Source organism: Podarcis erhardii (genome assembly GCF_964252035.2).
Source record: "Podarcis erhardii genome assembly, chromosome: 9".
NCBI lineage: Eukaryota > Metazoa > Chordata > Lepidosauria > Squamata > Lacertidae > Podarcis > Podarcis erhardii.
In genome coordinates this window covers 41,082,555-41,107,677 of record NC_138512.1, presented here as the reverse complement: position 1 = coordinate 41,107,677, position 25,123 = coordinate 41,082,555, and the positions used below count along the sequence as shown (strand labels likewise).

Below are 25,123 nucleotides of genomic sequence, written 5' to 3'. Positions count from 1 at the left end.
TTCTTATGTACAAATGTTAAAATCTTCATTACTCTAGTGTCTTGAAATGCCAGGTTATTTTCTTTAGATATTGGGGAAAACCTGCAGTCCCTGAAATTTGTTTGAAAAGCATCATTTTGGCTTCAAAAGCAAAACAATTTTACTCTAGGTTGAAGCCTAGAGTAAGGGGTCATTAAGGAGGACTTAGCTTAAAATTCCAGAAACAGGCAGCTGAGCTGCTTGGCAGTTATCCCTCCCCACCCACATATATAGAACTGTGATCATTCTAAACATAAGAGATTGCCAATTTCCCCCCCTTTTTAATAAGGTTCTTCGTTTTGTTTATTTTCTAAATCAGAAGAACTGACCACCTCATTCTATAGTTGTTTGTGGAGCTACAGGCAGCCCTGTTTAGGGAAGTTTTTAATGTTTGATGTTTTATTCTGTTGAATACTCTGTTGGGAGCCGCCCAGAGTGGTTGGGGAAACCCAGCCAGATACATTAGAATGAAAAGAGTTCTTCCTCAGAGAGGGCATAGTTTATTACAGTCAAAAATACCCCCCCCCCCCCATAAAACGAAGTTTGAAAACATGTCTGGTCTGCTTAATGAAACATCAATACTGAAATAATGCCTTTAATATATTATTTACATTCCCTTACTCCTATAACAAAAGGCTTGCTTTTGAACAACTGTCCATACAAGCAATTGTGGGTTTTAAGTCTCTTGAGTACTTTACAAACTTAGGAATGCTCTGCTTTTATCACCAAGAAAATACCTTAAGAAGTATTTAAGATACTTCTGAAAAATATTACTAATAAATTGGAAGAAAGAGTTCATTATATGTTTCAAAACCAGAAGCTTTCATACAAAAAACTTGCACATTATACCATTTGAATTCTTTCTTTGCATACCTTATGTTCCAGTTTGACAGCCACTTAAGAGCAGGGGTCAGCAACCTTTTTCAGCAGGGGGCAGGTCCACTGTCCCTCAGACCTTGTGGTGGGCCGGACTTTATTTTGAAAAAAAATAATGAACGAACTCCTATGCCCCACAAATAACCCAGGGATGCATTTTAAATAAAAGCACACATTCTACTTATGTAAAAACTCCAGGCAGGTCCCACAAATAACCCAGAGATGCATTTTAAATAAAAGGACACAATTCTACTCATGTCAAAACACGCTGATTCCTGGGCTGTCCGTGGGCTGGATTGAGAAGGCGATTGGGCCGCATCTGGCCCACGGGCCTTAGGTTGCCTACCCCTGCTTAAGAGGATGATGGCCTGAGTAAAGCTGAAAAACTGCAGAAAGTGGCTGCAGTTAACTTGATACAGTAAGCAAGAAGTGAATGAAGTCAGTACAATGGCTTGATTGTGAAAGATAGAAGTATCAAGTAATTACCACTCTGATAACAGCAGCGAATATCAGATATGGAATTTTCACCGCAGGCTCCTACGATAGCAGCTTCTCTAGTATTTGTTTCACCAGGACAGGGTCTGAGCGTCCTCTTGTTGTTCTTTGAACCTGTCCAATAAGCTTATTCAGTGCTTTTTTGTTGCCCTTCTTTATGTCTGCCACCTTGAAAGAAAAATTACAAAACAAAACTCAATTCTGAGCAACATCAAACTAAAGCAAAAACACACCGAAGAGACTTGCTGCTAAATCCTAGTCTTCACAACCAGAAAAGCCAGAGCAAACCTTGAGAACTGGCAGGTTATTTTCTGTTCTTGATGTGCCATCATAAAACGTGACAGTTTAGCAACCCAGAAGCTTAGAATGATTTTATTTCATTACCGTAATATTAAATAGTACAATTCTTGTGTCCTTTCTCACATTTCTATAGAGCAAACTTGAGGTCCACCTGGATTTAAAGATTCTACATTTGCAAAGCAAGGTTGTTGTGCAGCACAAAATGGCAAGCTAAGCTGGACTTTCCTTTTTTGCTAACAGCAAGCTTGGTGTAGAGAGCATGCATTGTGAAATTAGATTGTTGCACCGATCAGTCTTCACCACTAATGAGGTGAAGGAACATTACAGCACTCTACAGCAGGCTTGTAATGGAGTCAGTTACAAGAGGCAGTGCATAACTTTCCGTTAGTTGGGCCAACAAGTTATCTCACCAGTAGAGCAGATATTTCTCCATTAACTTTTTTTAAAAAAGATATATACATGGTGTTTTTCAAGAGCAGTAAGTGATTTCACAGATTTAAAAATACACACTAACCTATGTATGTTGTTTGTTTATTCGTTTCTGAATTCTGAAACAAGTTGAGCGCCTAGCAATTTAACAGTATCCCAGAAGGAGGTATGATTGGCTTGAACCCTGAACAGGAGCACTGCTAAGGCAGATATGGGGGACTTTTGGCTCTTCAGATGATGTGGGTCTGCAGCTCCCATCATCCCTGACCATTGGCTGTGCTGACTGGAGCTGATAGGAATTGGAATCCATCATCCTCTGGAGGACCACATGTTCCCTAGGCCTGAACTAGAGAGTCGGGATGTGCTTTTACCATTTTACTACAGGCCCCACTCGTTTGAAAGGAAGCTCTCAGCACTAAAAGAGCAGCAATGAAAGTCTTGGAAAGAATAAAGCAGGTCTGTAGAACCTGCTACTGTTTTGTCAACCACAGCCCACCAGCCATGTACTGTGATCCGCCAAAAGAAATCACAGCCTTTCCTAGTCTTGTAAGGTAAGCGAAGACAAGAGTCCTATAAACCCACTAGCTGAGATGCATTTGGCTTGGTGGGTCATATGAATCCCACTTCTGCATCAGAGCAATGGTTCCTTTAGTCCAGCGGTTCTCAACCTGTGGGTCCCCAGATGTTGTTGGACTACAATTCCCATCATCCCTGAGCTCTGGCCTTGTTAGCTAGGGGTGATGGGAGTTGTAGTTCAACAACATCTGGGAACCCACAGGTTGAGAAAGGCTGCTTTAGTCCATCAGCTTGTTGATGGCAGTGGCCACCCAGATCTTCTGGGTAGCCCACAAGCACAACATGAAGGCAACAGCCTTCTCATTGTTCCCCAGCAGCTGGTATTCAGTAGCATCCTGACTCTGAACTTGGAAGCTGCAAGCAGACATTGTAACTAGTACCACTGGACTGGATTGAAGGGAAGCAGTGCATTCAGAACTTGCATACTACTTTCAGGCTGAACAGGGAGTAATCTTTGGACTAAGAAGAAAAAATGCAGCTACTGAATCTCACAACTATACACTAATTCAAGGTGTGATGGGGTAGAGCTGCCCTGTGGACACTGGTTTCATTGCTTACCTGGGCAAGGGCGCCGACAGGGCTGTATGGTGGCACGGGGACAGCCACTAATCTTGGGCAACCTCCCATCTAGGGTAAGTAGCAGCAGTGCCTGTGGCAGGAGAGGAGCTCCAGGGCCCGACCCAAACACATCACTACTGAGTGTTAGCCAGCACTTGAATTAGTATGTAGTACTATGAGATATGGCATCTGCTTTGTGGCTCTAACGCTTGCACAGCTTCTGGCAACACCCAGACACTTTTCAGATGACTTATGGGACTTATTATTATGCTTAACTGAGAAGCGGTCTTTCAAAACCATTCAGAATGTAAGGTATTCTTTCACTCTTCCAGTTAAAAGCTCTTCTTATTAAAGCAAGATACCTGTTCTGTCAACAAGTGTAACCAAAGCTGAAGGGCTTATTCAAATAATTCTATAAACAATACAGTTATTGCCACAGTATTGGAAAACCAAGTAAGTTGTCTTCAGGTAATGCTTGCTTGCTGAGGGGAAAATCTAATTTTCCCAGCACCCAAAACATAGCTTTCTGTTGCTGGGGCAAAGTAATATATTTCCTCAGGGCTAGCACTGCAGTTTCTAATCTGATTGCCAAAGCCACAGTGGAGGTGGTTGCAGATTTATAGCACATAGAAGGTTGCTGGATGGTCCCAGTGGCATCAGTGATACGACACAACTCTCCCTATCCTGTTTTGTGACTCTAAAATAAACATTGCTTTAAAATCACTTACAGGGGCTACGTGGCAGTATGTATCAAAAAGGGTCTTTCACCATCCCCTACTTCTATTCCCAAACATCCAGCTATGTCCTGCCGTTTTGTGGCATGATTGGTTTGCTCTTGAAACTCAATAGTTCTCTCTCTGCAAAAAGACTATGGTCCCAGTGGCATAGCGTGGGTTGTCAGCACCCGGGGCAAGGCAAGTAATTTGCGCCCCCTAACCCGCACACCTGGCACCCCCTCCCCCACAGTGGGTGGCGACCCGGCGGCTCGGATTGGATTCGCACAGCAGTGAGAGAGAGTGAGTGAGCCAGGTAGGGGCAGAGAGCTGCGAGTGCGAGCGCACCCCCCCCCAGATGTTGCGCCCGGTGCGGCCGGCCCCCCCTGCACCCTCCACGCTACGCCACTGTATGGTCCCAGCGGTGGGTGTTTTGTCTATTATACAGGAATTGGACACAGTCTTACTTGTCCTGGAAAAGGGCTTACAGGATTATCCTGTTGCTATTGAAGTTGTGGCAAATACTTCGATTAGTTATCTGGAAAAAGTCCTAACTCATACATAAGATCTCATGGTAGTGTGAGCATAGTGTCACCAATTTAAATAGTGTCTTACTGTAGAAAAGCAGAATCAAAACAGCCTTTGATTTTTCATGCCCGCCTCCACTAGAATACTAGTTAAAGAATTAAATACTCAAAATCCATGTTGTTACTGAAACAAAAAACACTTGTGCTCCTTGATCTGTTCTAATGCTCAGACTGTCTCTGCTTGCGCTTCAGTACCAGCTGGAAAATACAGAGGCACTTTCATCAGCCACTGCAAATTAGTTAGCACGATGAAGGTCAGACAGACCTAGCACACACTCATTTTATTTATCAAAAGCTCTCTGCAAAGCTGTTAGCCTCCACTGAAGAGCTATGGGCGTGGGTAGCATTGTTCTCAATAGAAGTTAGCATTTTCCCTACTGCATATGTAACCAGACAACATTTTACTTAACGTTAAGCCATTCATTGCTGCTTTGCCAATCTGTGCTCTAGAGAGAACACAAAAGCACTTACTCTTTATAAAGCTAATTCTGGATCTTTGGAAGGATTTCTTTTAATTTGCAAGGATTTTTTTAATAAAAAAAATTAACTGTAAAATTAGAAGCTTCAGGTGGAGATATTTTCTACTTTGCTCCTATTATTCCATGCAAATGCTATTTTGCAAGCATACAGTCTATACAGAATATTCACGTTAGTGTAGAGTACCTGGAGTCAAGGGGACATGGATTTAAGTTGCCATCTCCTGCAGCCACTTCATGTGTCACAATGCAATTTCCCTCCCATTTTATCTGAAGAGTTTCCAAACAAAAGGGCAACATGAAAGGAAGGTGGCAATTTAAATCTTTTATCTCCACCACCCACCCTGAAGAGTCAAAGTCTCTTGTTCCCAATTTCCCAGGGTTGCTATCAATATCACCTCTTTCTGATGGGCTCCCATCACAGTCTGACAGATGCACTCAAGCTCATTCTGATCCTGCAACAGTTCAAGCTTCTCTTCTTTAACAATCAGAGATGGAGTCTTCCCTTCCCCCTTCCACATCACTTCCAACACCTGCAGCATCAAGATAAAGGAAAATCAGTGCTTGAAACATGTCTCTCAGAAGGCAAGGATGACGTTTGCAATAAGAAGAAGGCAAAGACGTATTAACGGGCATAATGACTCCCATTCTGACATAACATCAGAAATCAATCTACTGATGACATCCCATATCTAGATGTGCAAAGCATGTAAAGTTTCCTACTTCTCAGGTAAGTTTCCTTTAGAAAAATCATGATCGCCTCTTTCTGGACTCACATTTCTAGTTCTCTTAGAAAGCAGGGTAATATTTAGTCTCATGTGCCAAGCAGGTATTTTTTAATTGTGGCACAGGTATGCAAGGCTATGTCACAATCCTACTGAGAAGGTATTTTTAGTGACCCTTGTCCAATCATTAAAAAGCATCATTAGAAGAGTCCCATTGTCCCACATGCCTGAACACAAACACCTCTACGATTTAGGGTCTACGGTATCCAGTACTACTGTAGTTACTGCCCAAAACAGTAACGCTAGGCTGAATGAATACTTCTCCTGGCTCCTAATGCTGTTCGCAGGCTCCACATTAAATAAAGCATCTCACATTTGGGCTTATCACAGTTCAATAATGTGCCACAACAAAATGTCTATTGATCAGGCTTGGTGGAAAATCTCTTTCATATTTTCTTCCTTTATAAGGGATAATACATGTCCATTCTTTAAGTCTGTAAAATGCAGCACCTTCCTTTTGGTTAAAAAAAGGGGGCTCTTAGTGGAAGTCCGCTCTCAAATGTACTGTACAAAGTCAAGATTACTAATGCAGACTGGTTATAACTAACTGGTGTGTACAAGTGTGTGTCTAATACTATGGATTGAATACATATTCCAGGTAGGTTTTTTTTAATCTCTTTCCCTGCCCCTCAATGCTTGCTCATCTGCGTACCATGATGATTTTGACCATAACTGTGAATACCACACTGGGTTGGGACTGTGTAGCTGGTAATATTTATTAAGGGTGTGATCTTTGCATATGCACACCATCTGAACCCTATCTGTTCCATGGAGTATGGATAAATGAAATTGCAAAATGAGATTTAGTTGAGATTCCTGCATTGCAGGGGACACTTTGCTAGATGACCCTCAGCATCTCTTCCAACTCTCCAATTCTATGATTCTGAATTTCCTGTAGAGTTACCATTTAACCAGGCAACTGTTACTCTGCTGACTGTCAGTGGGAGAAAAAGGAGTTTAGCTACATAAAGGCAGGTCATAGACCACAGAGGTGTGGAAGGTTATAATGCAGAACCCTGTGGCTGCTCTAGCCCAGTTATCCATCACTGTGAAGCACAGCTGGATGAACTTAAGTGTCTGTCTGGAATAATTATTAGTTAAAGTTACAGTGCTTTGTAGTTGGGCTCTGATACCTTGGAAAAAACCCTAGAGAATGGGGCTATTTATATAAAAGCAATTTCTTTGGGCAGTCATTTTCTGTATTCCCTCTGCTCTTATTTCAGAGATGGAGGCAGAGAGAGAGAGAGAGAGAGAGAGAGAGAGAGAGCGCAGAAGGAGAGAAAGAGACCTTTTAAAATAGCTGCTTCTGCTTGTTCCTGCACTGAAGACATAATTGCATGTTTGGGCAATTGCAATCTGCCAATGCAGAAATGACTGTCATGTTGGAAATTCCATGTTACTAATTCACCAAAGCTAAGAAAATGGAAGTGCTTTTTAATGTAACGCTCCCTAGCACAATTAGCATTGCTTTACACAAAACAAGATTAAAACGAGATGGGGGAGAACTAACAAAGTTACAAATCTTCCGCCACAACGGATGAAATTTCTCCCAGGGCTACAAGATCACCTGGTCCAAGTAACGGTGCAGGTATGTGGCAAACTACAGACTGACACTATTTGAGCCCCTCTTCAAATTAATCTGCCCTGTACCAAGTCTTGAAGCTGTTAACTTGCAGTTGCATTTGTTTGGTCGGAGGCCACAAAATTTTCAATAAGAAAGCAATCCCATGTAGCCACTGTGCAACTTGGTCTCATTCCTTAGACAGTCAAGGCATGTGATGGTGTTAAATATATTTAAGTAAGCATATCTTTTGCAGGGAAGAGATAGGATAAAGACCCTGTGTTCATCAGGGTTGACAATATATAGTATGCAACTAGATGGACCACTGACATTACTCAGTGTGAGGCACCTCTCTATCTTTAAAAGCTGGGATTTGTGCAGCTTCCCAGTCAGAGCTCTTAATCAAGGAAAACACGTCTCACCTGAAAAGTTCTGTTGTGTAGATATGAATTAATTGGCTATACAGTAAGCAAACAAGCTCACACCTGGAAAGATTCTCTGGTTGCTGTGTGCATAGGTTTGGAAAAAGATTTGTTTGGGAGTGCTGCAATTACACAATGCAGCCATATTTCCTCCTCTCATGGCCACAGAACATACCATTTCTAATAAGGCTCACAGCCCTTCACAATTTGAGCTTCCTGATCTGCAGAAAGCATAAACAACAACAAAAACAGAAACAGCAGCAGCAGCAGCAGCAGCAATAACCCTGCTGGAAGCTTCCAACAATGTGTACATGTGTTGCCTGTGTGCGTGTGTCTCAGTTTGCCTAGCCCATCAGTGCTGCAGTTCAATCACCCCACTCTCAAATGCAGCAATTCATTCACTGTTGTGTGCGTGTATATAGCTATTTGTGCCCTCAGGCCATCCAATCTCCCTGCCTACTGCTGAGAATCGTTAGAAACATTTGTTATTCTTCAGACATCTAGCCCATCAACGTCCTCTTCTAAATGTAGCAAGGATGCTGTTTTTCACAGGTTTAACCAATAATAGCCAAACAATGACATTGTTAGTTGGTGTCTTAATTATTTTGGTTATTAGATTGCATTTGTGAAGCCTACCCTGGATTTGAGGTGGGTATAAATCTTGAATAAGTTACTAATTCAAAGACACAGAGAATACAAGTTCTATTACAAACAGATGAAAGCTAAACAGTCCTCCCCCAAAGGGTAAAAGGTAAAGGTTTGACAAAGGTTTGTCAAAGACAACTATGGGGTGCGGCACTTATCTCGCTTTCAGGTTGAGGGAACCAGTGTTTGTCCACCAACAGCTTTCTGGGTCATGTGGCCAGCATGACTAAATCGCTTCTGGTGCAATGGAACACCATGATGGAAGCCAGAGCACACAGCAAAACAGTTTACCTTCCCTTTGAATTGTGCTCGGAAACGTAGCCAAACAAGCCAAACACACACACACACACACACACACACACACACACAAACGCTGTATAAAAATGTTTAAATTATTAGCTTTACATCATTCATTTATTAATTACAATTATATCCCATCCCACCTCCCAAAGGAGGGTTACAAACAACAAACCACATAATAATAATAATAATAATAATAATAATAATAATAATAATAATAATAATTTATTATTTGTACCCCGCCCATCTGGCTGGGTTTCCCCAGCCACTCTGGGTGGCTTCCAACAAGGATGAAAGATACACTAACATGTCACATATTAAAAACTTCTGAATGTCAGGTAGATGTTTATCGCTTTGACATCTGATGGAAGGGCGTTCCACAGGGCGGGCGCCACTACCGAGAAGCCCCTCTGCCTGGTTCCCTGTAACTTGGCCTCTTGCAGTGAGGGAACTGCCAGAAGGCCCTCCGAGCTGGACCTCAGTGTCCGGGCAGAACGATGGGGGAGGAGACGCTCCTTCAGATATACTGGACCGAGGCCGTTTAGGGCTTTAAAGGTCAGCACCAACACTTTGAATTGTGCTCGGAAATGTACTGGGAGCCAATGTAGGTCTTTCAAGACCGGTGTTATGTGGTCTCGGCGGCCACTCCCAGTCACCAGTCTAGCTGCCGCATTCTGGATTAGTTGTAGTTTCCGAGTCACCTTCAAAGGTAGCCCCACGTAGAGCGCATTGCAGTAGTCCAAGCGGGAGATAACCAGAGCATGTACCACTCTGGCGAGACAGTCTGCAGGCAGATAGGGTCTCAGCCTACGTACCAGATGGAGCTGGTAAACAGCTGCCCTGGATACAGATTTGACCTGTGCCTCCATGGACAGCTGTGAGTCCAAAATGACTCCCAGGCTGCGCACCTGGTCCTTCAGGGGCACAGTTACCCCATTTAGGACCAGGGAATCCTCCACACCTGCCCGCCTCCTGTCCCCCAAAAACAGTACTTCTGTCTTGTCAGGATTCAACCTCAATCTGTTAGCCGCCATCCATCCTCCAAGTTATTTACAAAACATTTTGAAGAAGCTTGCATATCTCTTATATGGGACTGAGGATTAGAGTACACATGGTAATGATCCTGTATAGTTTTCTCCACGTCCAAACCCCATCAATAATTTATTTTCACTTAAAGTGGCCTCTGAGGCTACAGTTTCCAATAGTAAACTCGCATTAGGGGAATATGAACTCTAGCAGCTTTTCAGCTCTAAAATGTGTCAGCCATTTTGCGAGCCATGGAGAAAAACAAAAGGATACCTTTTATCTTCCTCTACAGAGACAAAAAGAGACTGGGTGGGCAGCTGGCTATTTGAAGGTTGATGATAGGCCAAGAAGGAAGATTTAATATTACCCCAACTCCAAAAGAAAATTTTGAGTGGGGGAGTGGAAGTAGAGAATCACCGCCACGTATGATTTTCACCCAATGCTGGAATCCTACCCACATTGCTCAATGGAGCTAAGTTCAAGTGAGACTTATTTCAGAATACATACGCACAGGATCAGCCTTGCACAAGGAAGCCCAAACAAGGATCCTTTTATCTTTTGTCGTTTCTTTGTAACTGAACACAAAAATGAGGATTACTGAGATAATAGATAACAGCTTTTTTTTTTTAAGGGGGGGGGTGTTTTCAAACTAAGGCCAAACAAGACATAACATTTTACAAATTCAAGACTCAAATGCACCGTGACACAAACAAGCTCATGGTGAAGGTAATGTTACAAAGAGGAATGCTCACTTGTTTGGCTGCCGAGGAAGAAATCGTTCCGTTTTCCAGAAGGTTCAGAAGTTCGGCCAAAAGAAGAGGACTGACTGGACTAGACCACATAAAATGGATTGAAATAAGCAGAGATGCAGAAATACAGCACGAGCTACTCATCACATTTAATATGGTTGTATCAAAGTTGGGATGTGCAGAAAACCATCTGAGCAAAAGGCTCCAACTGTTTTGCCTGGGTTGTACATTAGGTTTCCCCATGACCATCCTAATCCAGTTCTGTTCATGCAATTTTAAACAGGAGGAGATGTGCTAGTTGCAAATGGGAACATGAATCCCACTGAGAGTACTGTAGTGCTGGCTGACATCTGTAGTCATTTGCACATTCTAATGGATGTTCACCTTCTTTTCTTCGCTGTCTACCTATAACTTGCAAAATACTTTTCTCCTTCACCCATTGATCTCACCCCTCTCCCTTTTGTAAATTAGTAGAATCAGATAAAGAAGGTTCAGTATGATTTTTATGCATCAGTTGAACAACAGTAACTACTATGTAAGAAACTGAACCTTGAAGGTTACTGTGGCATCCTTAATCACTGAACGGTTTATTCAGATGCCCATGTGGTAACAGAGGACTACATTATTTACCATTATCGAAGACTAATATTTGTGTACAGATTTGCATGCGCAAAAGTATAAACATTAAAAAGCCTCACCTTTCCTTTACTTCAAGGTTATACTGTTTTAAATAGCCAAGAATATCTTTTATAATCCAGCCAACGACCTTTTTGGGAGCCATTCCTGTTGCATTCACCACAGTTTCAAAAAATTCTACTAATCCATCTTCATTCTGCTCAGAGACAAAATGGTGTGTTAAGATGGCAGCAGCCGAACCAGCTATCCATACCACTACAAAAACAAAACCCAATTTTTTTAAAAAAAATAAAAACTCATATCCATGAGCTTTCGGGTCTTATCACATGTGGAATATTCTTAACCTCTTGGCTTCTCAGCTATTCGCAACAGTCAATTGATCAACATGCCTCAGGTTAACTTCACAATGTTTCCAAAAACTGCCACTGCATGAGTATTCAATAGAATAGCAAGATAGGCATGCCTTTAGCCTCTCCACTGCTAGTTTTGCAGAAATTATATACCGTTATAATTCGTGAAGTTTTTTGCTTGTGTGTGTATGTTTTCACAGTTAGGCTGCTCTTTTTAGTGTTCTGAGACCACCAAATACATACACAATAAGAACAGAACGACCCACCCCGAAAGCATACCATAGTTTTTCTTCCCTTCCCTGTGAAATCTGATGACATCACAGAAGCATGTGAGCACTCATATTATAAGGGAGTGTCCCAAGGGATAGATGTGAACACATGTGGTAAATGTTTGTATCTATGTCACTAGGCAGGTAAAGAAGGGCACAGATGTTGAGTCTAGTGGGGAAGGAGGAGCTTGGCAAAACTCCTGTTAACCCAGTATGAAAGATCAGCCAGGACTCGCCCTGCTTACTGTCCAATTTCATAATGGTACTCTATACTGATGCTTTCTAAAATGGCTGAAATAGATATGGCTACAACAGCCCACCCAGCATCTGAACCAGAACTGGCACATACAGTCAGAATCAATTTCAGGCAAACACAAAGCAAGAGGAAAACACACAACTCTATAATCTTTAAACAGACTATATAGAGACTCGGTAATTAAAGGCAGATCAGCAAGCATCATTAGTCACAATGTAAATGCTTCTGTCAAATGTGAGTGGGTGTTTTAAGTTGAATCAAAACTCCTCCTGAGTGACAAGCGGAATCCTTGCCTTCTAGTTCTTGCAGTTTTTGTATTGCAAGCAAGACTCGAGCAGTCGTTTGCTTCCAGACAGCTTTTACTGCCGGAAAGTTAATCAAAATGCATGGCAGACTCAAACTAGCACTCACTCAGCACAGAAGGCTGGAGTAATCCTATGACTCATAGGAGGAATATTTTTCTCTCAGACAGTTTGTCAGCTTAGGGAATAAGCTCACACACAAGGCAACCCTTGAACGGAACTTGCTTATATCCAGTGCCAAGTGAAATCGTCCCCAAAATCCTAACCCTTATCCAGTCCCATTCAGTTCAAAGCAAGTTTGTCAGGAGATTCAATTTTCTTACTGCATATATTATACACATATTCCTAAGAGCTTGATGAGATGTTCAGTCTGGTAGAAAGCCTACATATTTAACAAGTACACCAATGTGGATCTGTCTACTACTGCTGCCATTTTAAATTTCATACACACACTCGCATGCAAGTCAAAGATGACAGGAGATGTTTGGGGAGAATACTCGGGATGTATCGGAAATAACACCCTGGACCCAAAGCAACACTAACATGCCTAGTGTCCATTCAATCATAGGAGAGATTTCAGCAGGAGCTCAGAGCAATTACCAGCCGTGTGCAGGCAGAACCAATTGGGAGGGGGGCCATTTGGTCTCCAGGGCCCCGAGCTCAAAGGGGGCCTCACATTTAGACACCAAATGCATCCCATAAGGCCGTAACTATCATATGTAATGTATAAAAAGCTGTTATTGTTGAAGCAGAGGCTAAAGTATGTGAACAGCTCAGTGAAATTAAAAGCATTTGGTGAAATTTTAGCAATATAAGCTAAACTTCAGAAAGCAGGTATCGCTTTTCACTTGCGAAATGTGCTATTTTTCAGTGGTTTGGGGAAGTGTGGGATTTTCTCACTGCTGAAAATACTGGGAGCCAAATTAGTTACTGTGAGCAGAGCAAAACCAGAGGTCCTTTTATGTATTTTTTATATTCACAGAATATGCTGGAGGTCTTGGTGGAACAGCAACATAGTCCAAAGGATACCAAACTATATACATACATTAAAGCCTTATAACTTCAACCCTTATTTAGACCTGTGTTTCACCATACAATGCCTTATTCATACTTGGACCATACCCTGCTTCAGCTACATGTACAACACTGAATTTATTGCCTTTGCTGCATATTGTTTGTTTCCTATTTTTATGTGCAGGCTCTAATTATTTTATTTTTGGGGGCTCGTTACAGTTAATGTAGCCTGGTGGAAATTTAGAATACATACTTCAAAATCCCCCTAACGATTAATGCAACACGAACTAACCAAAGAATAATAATAGTATTTCATTACTGAAGTATGACTTTATTTTAATGCAATTTCCCCTGCACAATGCTTCTGCTAACAAGTTGGCAGGGAGTGTGGATCTTGCATTTTGAAGGTGTCCCAGTACCTATGCCATTTATTTAATGAGCACGCTTGGGCACTCTAACTTGAAAGACTGCTCATTAGATTTATGCATTCTCCCCATTAGCAATCTGTTTGTATTCCTGATGTAGGCTTAAAACACCAACGGAAACTAGATGTCTCAGGTGAATTTAGATTAGCTGGACTCTCAGTAAATCAAAAGAAAAGAAATAGTGTTTGTGGAACAATACCCCCCTCCCCAAGACCTAAATGTAGAGACAATGGATGGCAGGGAGTCATTATTGGACCAAAAATATTGATAGTACTCCCGTTGGCTCAATGGGTTGGTACCATCTTCAGAATAAGCACCTGAATTACTTTCTGCTCAACTATGCAGGCTTCCAGAATAGGCCTGGTGTCCAAGTGTCAGAAAGACACATTAGACAGAAAGAGATGAGGAAGAAAAAAACACAGGAGAAAAGGCTAACATTAGTCAAAGCTGAGTACTCAGCAGAATGAAAGGAATCTAAGGTTAGGCTAGGCAGTCTCATTTATTTCCACTGCTAAAAAGAAGCCCTGGAGCCAGCATATATGTTACATGAAAGGGCTTGTTCATATAGTAGGCTTATGACAGATACATGCATGATTAAATTCCAGAAAAGTGTCACAGTATTTAGAGTGTATTAACGTAAGTTTATGGTAGAATAATGGATCAAATGTCATAAAGCCATATGGTGCTGTTCTTTTCTATGAATTTCTCCCCCTTTAAGCTACAAGGGTGGTCCAAAGGTCATGCATCCAAGAGAAGGTTAACAAAAAAAATTAAAACTGCTTGGCGTGTGACTTTTCAATGTTACAGACAGCGATACTCCACGGAATATAGCCACAAGCTGAAGAATAATGTGGAAAAAGCCCTACTGGCCCAGCTCTTAAGATTGATTGAGCTGGTACATTAGGATGAGATGCACCAACTGGGCTCACAGAGCACATATTTTAATGCCAGCATTCCAGAGATAGCAGTGTTGTAGGCAAATACATTGAAAAAATTACAATACAGGAATGTTTTTAAGACAAAAAGGGTTTTGAGGCTACAATAACTAGCTATATATTTCAATTTACTATGATGCTGATGGACACATGCAAAAAAAAAAAAAAAAAAAAAAAAACAGGTATAGTTTCAGAGACCCTCTTGTGTACATTATCTGAGCAGAAACAGCCAAGCGTGTTGAACTCATTTTCTATGTAAGAAAAATCTATGAGAACTGACAGCTGGCTAATATGACATTTTTAGGAGTGTTTTCTGAAGCACTGAATCTTTTGAAGTTTCTTGGTTTACTTGAATGTTCAGTCAATAGACCTACCAATAAGGTGAAACTGTGCTGAGGCTGAATCCCATAACATTCAACAAGCTTTGCTCTCTTCGCACTGGGGAGGTCAGGAAGCCTCTCCCGAAGCCAATCAATATTCACCACTTGCCGGTCGCTTGTGTGAGCAGGCGAAGATTTAGAATCGCAAAGAATCAATGGTGGAAGGTTCGGCTCCGGCATAAACCTGGGAGAAAAGAAAGGGAGGCTCCTCTGCTGTCCTTTTCACTTAAACCCTTTAGCAGCATCCCAGCCACCTGTGATGAAGTTGCTCCTTCTCCTAACAATTATGGGACTTAACGTAAGCAAACCAAATGCTCAGAGTCCACAGCTGAGTGCAAGTCTTCTCAGCAGCAACAGATAAGCCCCTGTGCCGAGGTGCATAGCCTCAAGCTGCCTTTCTTTTTTGATGATCCGCCACTGGCTGTCAACAGCCAGCAACGGGGAGAAGGAATAAATTTAAGCCATTTTACGCCCTTCCAAAAAACACACAAACAAAATGCAGATGTCGCTTATCGTCCTCGGTGCCAAACAGGACCTGTGATTTCACACCAACTGGGAGTACAATCTGGCAAAGGGGAAAAGGAAGAATGACAGCCAGATGCTAGCAGTGTTCCACACAGGTTGCAACCTCCCTCGTATTAGTCGGAGGAGTTTCAATGAAAGGAGGAAACCGCGCTAAAAGCCAAGTTGCCATCTTCAGTGGGGTGCCATGGCAAATAAATCTGAGTGACAACATCAAATGACAAGGGCTGCGCCGAAGAAGGGGCTGATTCAAGCCACCACAAAAACATGGCGATTAAAGAGCCAACTCCTGCCTTGCACGAACAAATGATGGATTGCAAACACAATTAAAGTGTTGCCATGTCTCTTTGCAAACAGCTGAGATGCATTCCTTGAAGAAGTTAGACTTAAGCTACACCCACTGCTTTCAAATCCAGATTTCAATAAACAAAAGCACAGTTTAAAAAGCAAATTTCACTATAGGTTTTGAATTGATTCATCCATGCTTTCTTTTTCCCCGTTTTTATTTTATTTTAAATAAAACATTCAAGTTCATCAGTTTAAGCAGTGAAACAGGCTGAGGCTAGCAGATGTGGAAAGAACTAATGAAATAGCCACAGCCCTCTCCTCATACAGTATCCTGTGATATAGGAAAATGAGGTTTAAAGAGGTTAGCACTGCATTAGCTACAGTGTTCAACTGCATTAGCTGTGGAAAAATCAAAACTCTATTGAAAAAAGTACACCCACTTTTATCCATGTAGCAAGGATATTATGATAAAATGATGATGGACTACTGGAAGTGCTATTTATGCAGCTTTGAACATACCTGGAAGTGGGCTTTTAACAAATTTCAGCTGGTCATAAAAAACTGTAGCACAGACTACTAAAGAGGTGGCAGCTATTTCAAATATTTGAAGGGCTGTCAGAAAACAACAAATCAGATTTATTTTCTGTTGCTCCAGAGGGTAGGAGCTAAACCCATTGGTTCAAAGGAAAAGAAAAAAAGATTTTTAAAAAAGAAAAAAATGATTTAATGAATAAACATTAGAAAGAACTTCATGATGATATGAGCAATCCGACAGTAGAACAGACCAGCTTGGAGTGTGATGTATTCTCAACTCACTTTTACTCAGTAGACCCACAGGTCATGGCTAACTTAGTTCCATTAATTTCAATGGGTTTACTTTCGGGAATACAACTCTGTCTTCTAGCAGCCAGGGATAGATTGCAAAGTCCTGACTGACGACCAGCAAACAAGAATGAATGTTATTTTCAGCCGTGGTCTGTCTTGGGATCATTTATAGAAAATTTTCTGGTTTGCCTTTCAGCCCTCTGGGCACTCCAAGCTCGTTTACATTTATAGCAACAAAACACTGTAGTCTTGGTACAATAAAAATGAGAACAGTAAAACAGAGCATGGTGCTGATAACACCAAGGTTGTGAGTTCATACAGGCCACCTGCTTGTTGGACTAGATGACCCTTGGGTTTCCTTCCAACCCTACAATTCCAAAGTAAACTGACAATAAAAATCCACCAGAGGCCTGCAGAAGCCAACATATCTTGACTAAAAGCCATTACTGAATAGGCCAGTTGAACCTGTCTTGGGAGGAAGAGGGTTGCTGCTATAGAGAAGGCCCTCTCTCATGCTACCTGCTAGTCTCAATATGATTTGACAGTGGAACATGGCAGCATTACAAATTATAAACTTCACTGTTAAAATATCAATAAATGCATCAGAGCATACCCTCCCTCCCCGCACCTGTTGTAAGTCTAACCAAAGGGCAGCAGGTGACTAATTCTGTTCAGCTTCCTCTCAACTCCGAGGAATCACTCTGTGAGGTAATGACCATCACCAATGACTTGTCAAGTCTGAGGAAGCCAAAAGGGAATCGCAACTTACAATGCAGAGCTTCCTTCAGAAACAATCTAAAGATAATTACCGATAGTCTTGTTTTCCTTCTTTGTCTCTCATTGCTATGGTGCACCTAAAAAAATAAGGACAAAAAGTTAGGTTGGTTGACTGGTGCCGACAGTGAGGAATCCCCTCCTGCAGCCAACCTAGCTGACTGCTCGTTGGCAAGTGGGGTTCACTGACATTTTAAGCTTCAAATTTGTCCTCTGCAGCTTCATGGTTACCTGATGTCAGGTGTGGGGGCAGGTGGCCATGGTTTGTACTCTTAGCAATTTAAATGCTTATCTCCTGAACAGGCAGCCCTGTTTAGGGAAGCTTTTAATGTTTAATAGACTATTGTATTTTAATATTCTGTTGGAAGCCTCCCAGACTGGCTGGGGAAACCCAGCCAGATGGGCAGGGTATAAATAATAAATTATTATTATTATTATTATTATTATTATTATTATTATTATTATTCTGCCGACTTCAGCATCTTTACATGGGAATCTTCCCACTCACAGAGGCATAATCACATGATTATTTCAGTATGTAGCAGGTGGCAGGGGGGGGGAGAAACCTAGGCGCTTTGGTGGTTGTATGCCAAGTCCATCCTCTGTAGAATTTGACTTTCAGCATTTAAACACAAAAAGGAGAATGTGTAGAAAACCAAAACTACAAATATGGCAGAAAGCCAGACTGCCACAGGCAAGAACCATCACACAGAATTTCAAAGTACTTTCCTCATAGCTACCACATGTCCAGTGGTTGTATGAAGAGGCCATGGGTCCATAATTCAAAATGTTTTTGTTTAGGAACAAAGCATCAGATATGTTCAGGATGGCTCTGTGGCTAATAATGCTGCCTTCAATCCCCACCAATGGTAGAATGAAAAACTTACCCACGTTTAAAGTCAAAGGCTCTGGTTTCATTCAAAATAGTTCCTCCATTCTCCAGCTCTTCAATTTGCCTTTGTATTTCATAGTCTTAACAAAAATAAATAAATTAAGCTTAGTTGTGATGCACCTTTCCTATTTAAAATTTTCAAACGGGGGGTTGGGGGTTGGGGGTTGGGGGAGACACACACTTTAAAATGCTTATCAATGCCAAAGTAAGCCTAACAGAAATATTAGAGAATCACAAATAAACTGAATTGCTTTCTGACATTTAATTTATACCGTTTTTGGAAGGCATAAATTTTCAACACAATCCCATTCCAAAACACCCTGAAGTCATACAGCTGAAACGGTCATTCTGCTCTCATACAGACTAAGACTGACTGCACACTTTTATCTCCACCTTTATTCAAAAGGGCCTTTGTTGGACTAATTTCTTTTGGAGATCAAGAGCAAGTTCTGTGTTTTTTGACTTACCCCGAGATGCAAAAATAACCCGCATATACAGAAATATAAATCTGCCTTACTCCAAGTGAGGCCACTGGTCCACCTGGCAGTGACAATCCAGGATTAAACTAGAGTCCTTCTGGTTCTCCCTGGAGAGGCCACAGACTGACCTTTGTGTATGCAAAGCATGCGCTCTACCACAGAGCTATAGCTCTTCCTCTAACATATAGTGGCACTCATAAATCTTGACTGAGTCCTGGAAGACATGCCCTCTGACATGCTTCCCCACCTGGCCTGGGAGAGTGCGGCTCTGACTGACTCCAGCTACAAAAGCTTAGGCTGCTGAACAGACTCTTGGGCTGAAGTATTGTTTAGGGGTTTTTGTTCTGGGGGGTTGTTGCTGTTATATTACTATTTTTGAGTCTCTGTTTCAGATCTTACTATGATTTATGTGGAAACTGAGCAATTTGGTGGTGTACTTGTTGATGTTTTATTGATTGTTTATGACTATTTTTGTTACGTTTTGTGATTATGGTTTCCCCCCCATGTTGTAAGTGGCCCTGAGCATGGTTTTATCTATGTAAAGGACGCATACGAACAAAATGATGTACAGTGGAACCTCAGGTTGCGTACGTAATCTGTGATGGAGGCACGTCCGCAACCGGCAGCGTTCGTAACCTGCAGCACTGCGTCTGCACAAATGCGTGACGCGATTTGGCGCTTCGGTGCATGCGGCGAAACCCGGAAGTAACCCTTTCCAGTACTTCCGGGTTTCCCGTGGTCCGCAGCCTGAAAACATGTAACCCGAAGTATTTGTAACCCGAGGTACCACTGTATGTATATCCCTGCATTGTAGGGGGTTCCACTAGACAATATTCAGGCTCCCTCCCATGTTTCCCTTTCTCTGTTCTGAGCCCAATAATTCTCTTGCATAGAAACACAGCAGCATCCGCCTCTTCATGTGACACTCACATTGCAGATGCACATTCTCTGTGGCTCATATACTCCCCCCCCCCCACTCTGCATCTCTTGCATCATCTAAGGGAATGTGGCCGTGCTACTATGGAACTAAAACTGTCATGGGCTAAACAGCAAGCCATTACATTTTGCTTTCTTTGTTGCAGAGGAGGCCCTGCTAACAAAAACCCACCAATCAATTGCCAGCCAAGAAATTATACTTTCCCTGTATTATAACACCACATTTCATGCATGTGTGCACACCTAATGGGCTAACATGCAATATAAGGTAATAACTTAAAACAAGGAAAACAAAATTAAGAAGAACAAATTAAACCAGCATGCTTGCATTTCAGCCAATTAAGTACCGTTTAAGTAGTTTGCAGGCACCTGGTCCTATTGATTACAGAAGTGATGGTACAAGCAGCCATTCCAAAAAAGGAAGGCAGCAAAGAAGTTATGTTCCCAGTCAAGGTCTCCTCCCCCAAAGGCTCGTTCCAATCACTATATTTCTAGACCATCTGTGGCCAGGGGCAAAAGAAGCACCCCACTCACACAAAAGCCAAAGGTTTCTACACACAGAGACTGCTATCAATGCAAAACATTATTACAGTTCACAATGATGGATTTCAGCTAGGCTAAAAACATCAAGACAATGCATGCAACTTAGAGATAGCAGGTTTGTATATATTATTAGCATAACATGCCCAGTAACAGAAACTGATGTGGTTTTTTTCTGGCATGGGATTCCAAACTCCCTGTCCAGATTTTCATTTGGGAGGAAGTGCTTCACTTACCTATGGCCTTGGCAAGAAATCGGGCACTGTTGATATTCTTCACTTCAGTCCTCACTCCAAGACGTTCTCCAGGGCGATGCACGGATACATTGGCATCTACTCTCAGTTGACCCTCTAAAGAGATATCAGCAGTAGAATGAGATTTCATCAAATGGAATTAATCCCACATTATCTGCAAGTGGTTTGTACAGGGCTTCCAATAAAAAGTTTGGGACAGGGACATGGATTAGCTGTCCCTGAAGAGAATCAAAGGCCCATTTCTTCCTTCATGCCTGCATCTTTCTACACCTGAAGATCTAACAAGAAGGGATTGACAGTTCTGTCAGAGGCAACACACACACTGGAATCTCTTCTAGAGATTTGTCCCAAGTCGACATTTCTCAACTGTGAAACAAGCACATGGACATCCCTCTCAAGATAGCAGATGCATACATCTTAAGAACAGAAGCAATTGAGAGAATACCCAACCGTTTCAGAAATCAAATGGAATGAAGCTCTTACATCATTTCCAAGCTTCTAGACTCATTTTGAATAGACTTCAAGTCATTGCTTCAGAGCTATATGGGACTTGTGCAGCCATAGTCTATTTTTTAAAATAAAAAAAATAGAGGACATGCCCCCCATTAAGGTTTTGTAGCTCAGATACAAATTCCTGGCAAGACTACATAGCACAGAGAACTGCGGCACAACATTTGGAATCTACTGTGCAAACTTTGTGCAGTGTGACACCTCCTTTAATCAGACTTTGTTTCTTGAGGTTTTAACCAAACTAATAGTTGTACATGAAGGTCCTTTGATGATCCTCCCTGGGAAGAGAAGAGAAATCTGACCAAAGTCCCTAACGGCAAGCAGTGAAACCACAAAACGTCAAGACAGAATATGGCTTTTGTCTAGTATGAAACTATCATTTGAGGAGTTCACATGGCTCTGTCACAAAGCCAATTACTGCTCAGGGCAGATTTACTGAAGTGTCCTTGAAAATTTACGCCTCAAGGACAGGTGTCAGAAACCTGTTTTTGCCTTCCCTGCAAGGAACTGTAATCTTTGCCACAAATACAATTTCGAAGCCTTCCCAGCTGCCAAAAAGTGTCATACATAAAGCCCTGTAGAAAGTGATGCAGAGGGCAATCTCCGGCTAAAGAGAAAGTTGGGGTAGAAACACCACAACAGCCTTTTCGAGTTATTATTCTTTGCTTTTCCACATCCTTTTAAAAACAGGTATCTAACAGTCTGGCAACCAATATAACACCCTCCCCAATAAATGCCATCCCGCTAAATGACACAGAACACACACTTTTGCATCTTCCTTCTTATCAACACTTAAGTTACTGCCCTTTAAAGTGAAGCAAATATTGGATATTTACACAATGCAGTAAACAGCACAGGAATTGCATTTGTAAAGGATAAAAACTGATTGTCCAGCCAGAGTTAAGTCTTCTCAAGGGCACTTTCCAAAGACACAAGTGCTCCCATTCTATATTTTTGTGAAGAACACTAGGCAAGGAAAAGTGCTGGAGGACAGCGCCCTTCCTTTTAAGGTGTTCTCACAAAGCACATGTACATGGATGCAGTGTTTTTTTTCTTTAAAAATGTTTAGGGGGTACTCTCATTTTGACTCAAGAAAATCACAATTTTATAGTTCACACTGTAAATACAGTAAATGGAAAAAAGTACAAATATGCACAAAATGTTTAGGGGCATGCGTACCCCTGCGTCCCCCCAGGGGAAAAAAACACTGCATGGATGCAAGGAAATCTCATTGCCAGAATGATGGATGACTGCATGCTGCTGGTTTAGTTGTGGGTATGGATCTGTTTCTCCTCTGATCAACAGCTTTTGGCATACTTCACACATGACAATTTTTACATTATAGTAAAGTATGTATACTGTAAGTGTGAAGTATGAAAAAGCATGAATACAACAAACTTGTGTTTGCAAGCACGTCTATCAAACAAGCACATTTGTCAGAGAGCTAGACTGCTCAAGAAACTGATTGGCTCAATAAATTGATTGGCTAATTTATGAATAAAAGAAGATACAAAGTTTCACCTAGCTCAGTATTGTCCACTCAACATAGTTTCTGGCAGGCCTATCTGGAGATGTTCTTGAGCCAACACATACAGGAGCTCCTCGGTAGGCTTGTTAATGTGAAAAGGGTTCCCTCAAGACAGAAGGCCTGAACATCACTGACTGAAGCCATTGGACCTCTTGCTTATATTGAGAGCTCTATACACAACCAATTCTGTGGTTGTGTATGTATTTCACAAGCGCAGGAACCCAAACACAGCACCAACCAAGCAAACAAAAAAAATCTGCATCTTGTCCTTGAGACACATTTCATACTCCTATGATTCTACAAAATATCTATATGTAAGTAAAGGTAAAGGTAAAGGGACCCCTGACCATTAGGTCCAGTCGTGACCAACTCTGCGGTTGCAGCGCTCATCTCGCTTTATTGGCCAAGGGAGCCGGCGTACAGCTTCCGGGTCATGTGGCCAGCATGACTAAGCCGCTTCTGGCGAACCAGAGCAGCACACAGAAATGCCGTTTACCTTCCCGCCGGAGCGGTACCTATTTATCTACTTGCTTTCGAACTGCTAGGTTGGCAAGAGCTATATGTAAGTACATTTCCCCAAATCCTGAGGACTAGAAATATTTCTCTTTTTTAAAAAAGGCAAATATTGTCAGAAATTCTATGCCCAGGACCAAATTCCACCGGGCAATAATGAAACTGCAGAGTAACAGAAACTCTGCCTGCATTCCCTAAGACTTGAAATTGTATTTGTATTGAGTGGAAGTGAATCTCTACTACCTGTTCCCTTGGCCCACAGCTCATTTGTAGTTCTGATATGTCCTTTATCACAATGCTCTTTCTGGATTAAGTGTCCATTAAACAATTGCATGTTCTTAGACTCCTAGCTGCAGATGAACTACTTATTGCTTACCCTTTGACAGGTCATACCTTCACCTTCATTTTTAGTTGACTTCAAAGTCCCACTCTTGTAGGTAGCAACCATGTGCTCAATCTACTCCTGGAGACTCTCCTAGACCCAAGGGCACGGCATGGCAATCAGACAGCTAGCATCTCCCCCCAAATGCCTCCACCTTTTCCGATTATCTTGCAATGAAGTCATGTACCTGATCTAGGCACACTGCAGGTACTTGCTACTGAAAGGATGGATGTTGAATTCAGCCTTTGTCTCCACACTCAATTGGAAGATAGATAAGGCAGGAAGGGGCAAACTTATCCTCAATGAGAAATAGCTCAGATAATACAAAAGTAGCCTCTGTATCACTGGCTGAAAAATGAATGTGGCTGAATCTGATAAGACTGCAGGAAAAAAATACCACTAGCAGACAGAGGAGCAAATGGTGCAAGCCCCACAAGAATTTCACAGCCAAAAATCCACCATTGGAAAAAAGGGATGCAAATTAATGTGCATTCCCTGAAAATTATATCTTAAGGAATATGCTCCATGTCAAGGCTTATGGGTGCTTGGTACTTCAGTTAAGCGTTGAAAATAAAAAAAGAAGCCATCACAAAGAATACCTAAAAAGATGCCTTGGGCACCATTCAATACAAAAGCAGGAAACAAATGGAAACAAATAAATAATAAAAAAGGATAAAAATCAATGATACCTCTTCCAGGTAAGGCTGCTTTCCTGAAAAAGTTCTTACCAGCAGGAACTATTGCAACTGTAAGCAGAGGAATTGGTGTTGGGGAAGGCAGCAGACAGCAATGGAAACCTCAAGTAAACTGACAAGGAGTGGCAGACGCCATCATCCACTCCATGCCCCTCTGAGGGTTTATTTGGAAGGCAGCTGCCCTATTTAAGTGGCTACAATTTTTCTCTGCTGATGATTTCTGAACAGGAGGGGCAGAAATAAGCAAAGCTGCTGACCACTGTTCAGAAGCACAGAGCCCACAGCAGACAGCGTGTTTCCTCCTAAATAATTATTGCTGCTTTCAGCAACTGTGAGGCTGCATGCAAAGACGAGAGTATGAAGGAAAGGGGGAGGTGACAAGATGCACACAATATAATAAGGAATTGAGTATGAGTGTGCTTCTTCATGCACTCCACTATAAGTAAAATAAAAAAATTCCTTCCAGTAGCACCTTAAAGACCAACTGAGTTAGTTCTAGGTATGAGCTTTCGTGTGCATGCACACTTCTTCAGATACACTGAAACAGAAGTCACCGGACCTTTCTATATAGTGAGAAGGTGGGGAGGGGTATTACTCAGAAGGGTGGTGGGAATGGGTGATTGGCAGATAGCTGCGATGAGCTAATCTGCCAATCACCCATTCCCACCACCCTTCTGAGTAATACCCCTCCCCACCTTCTCACTATATAGAAAGGTCCGGTGACTTCTGTTTCAGTGTATCTGAAGAAGTGTGCATGCACACGAAAGCTCATACCTAGAACTAACTCAGTTGGTCTTTAAGGTGCTACTGGAAGGAATTTTTTTATTTTGTTTTGACCATGGCAGACCAACACGGCTACCTATCTGTAACTCCATTATAAGTAGTTTGTGGGGACCTTGATC

At 41.9% G+C, this 25,123-nt stretch overlaps 1 protein-coding gene across 5 annotated transcripts in view; it reads right to left on the bottom strand.

Annotated features, from left to right (window-relative positions):
- GATB (glutamyl-tRNA amidotransferase subunit B) overlaps positions 1-25,123 on the bottom strand; it is a 57,787-nt gene that overhangs the window by 17,062 nt on the left and 15,602 nt on the right. For 4 of the 5 annotated variants that reach the window (XR_014159882.1, XR_014159883.1, XR_014159884.1 and 1 more), the window contains exons 6-13: positions 20,576-20,689; positions 18,380-18,464; positions 17,528-17,572; positions 15,078-15,267; positions 11,215-11,348; positions 10,520-10,598; positions 5,427-5,561; positions 1,381-1,557 (exon numbers count right to left, since the gene is read on the bottom strand). Coding sequence is in view for 1 of the 5 variants with exons in the window: in XM_081875352.1 (XP_081731478.1) it covers positions 1,432-1,557; positions 5,427-5,561; positions 10,520-10,598; positions 11,215-11,348; positions 15,078-15,267; positions 17,528-17,572; positions 18,380-18,464; positions 20,576-20,689 (908 nt within the window). In the remaining 4 variants the exon portion in view is untranslated. Of the gene's footprint in view, positions 1-597; positions 1,558-5,426; positions 5,562-10,519; positions 10,599-11,214; positions 11,349-15,077; positions 15,268-17,527; positions 17,573-18,379; positions 18,465-20,575; positions 20,690-25,123 lie in introns of those variants that run through there. The other variant, XM_081875352.1, reaches the window with a different exon arrangement.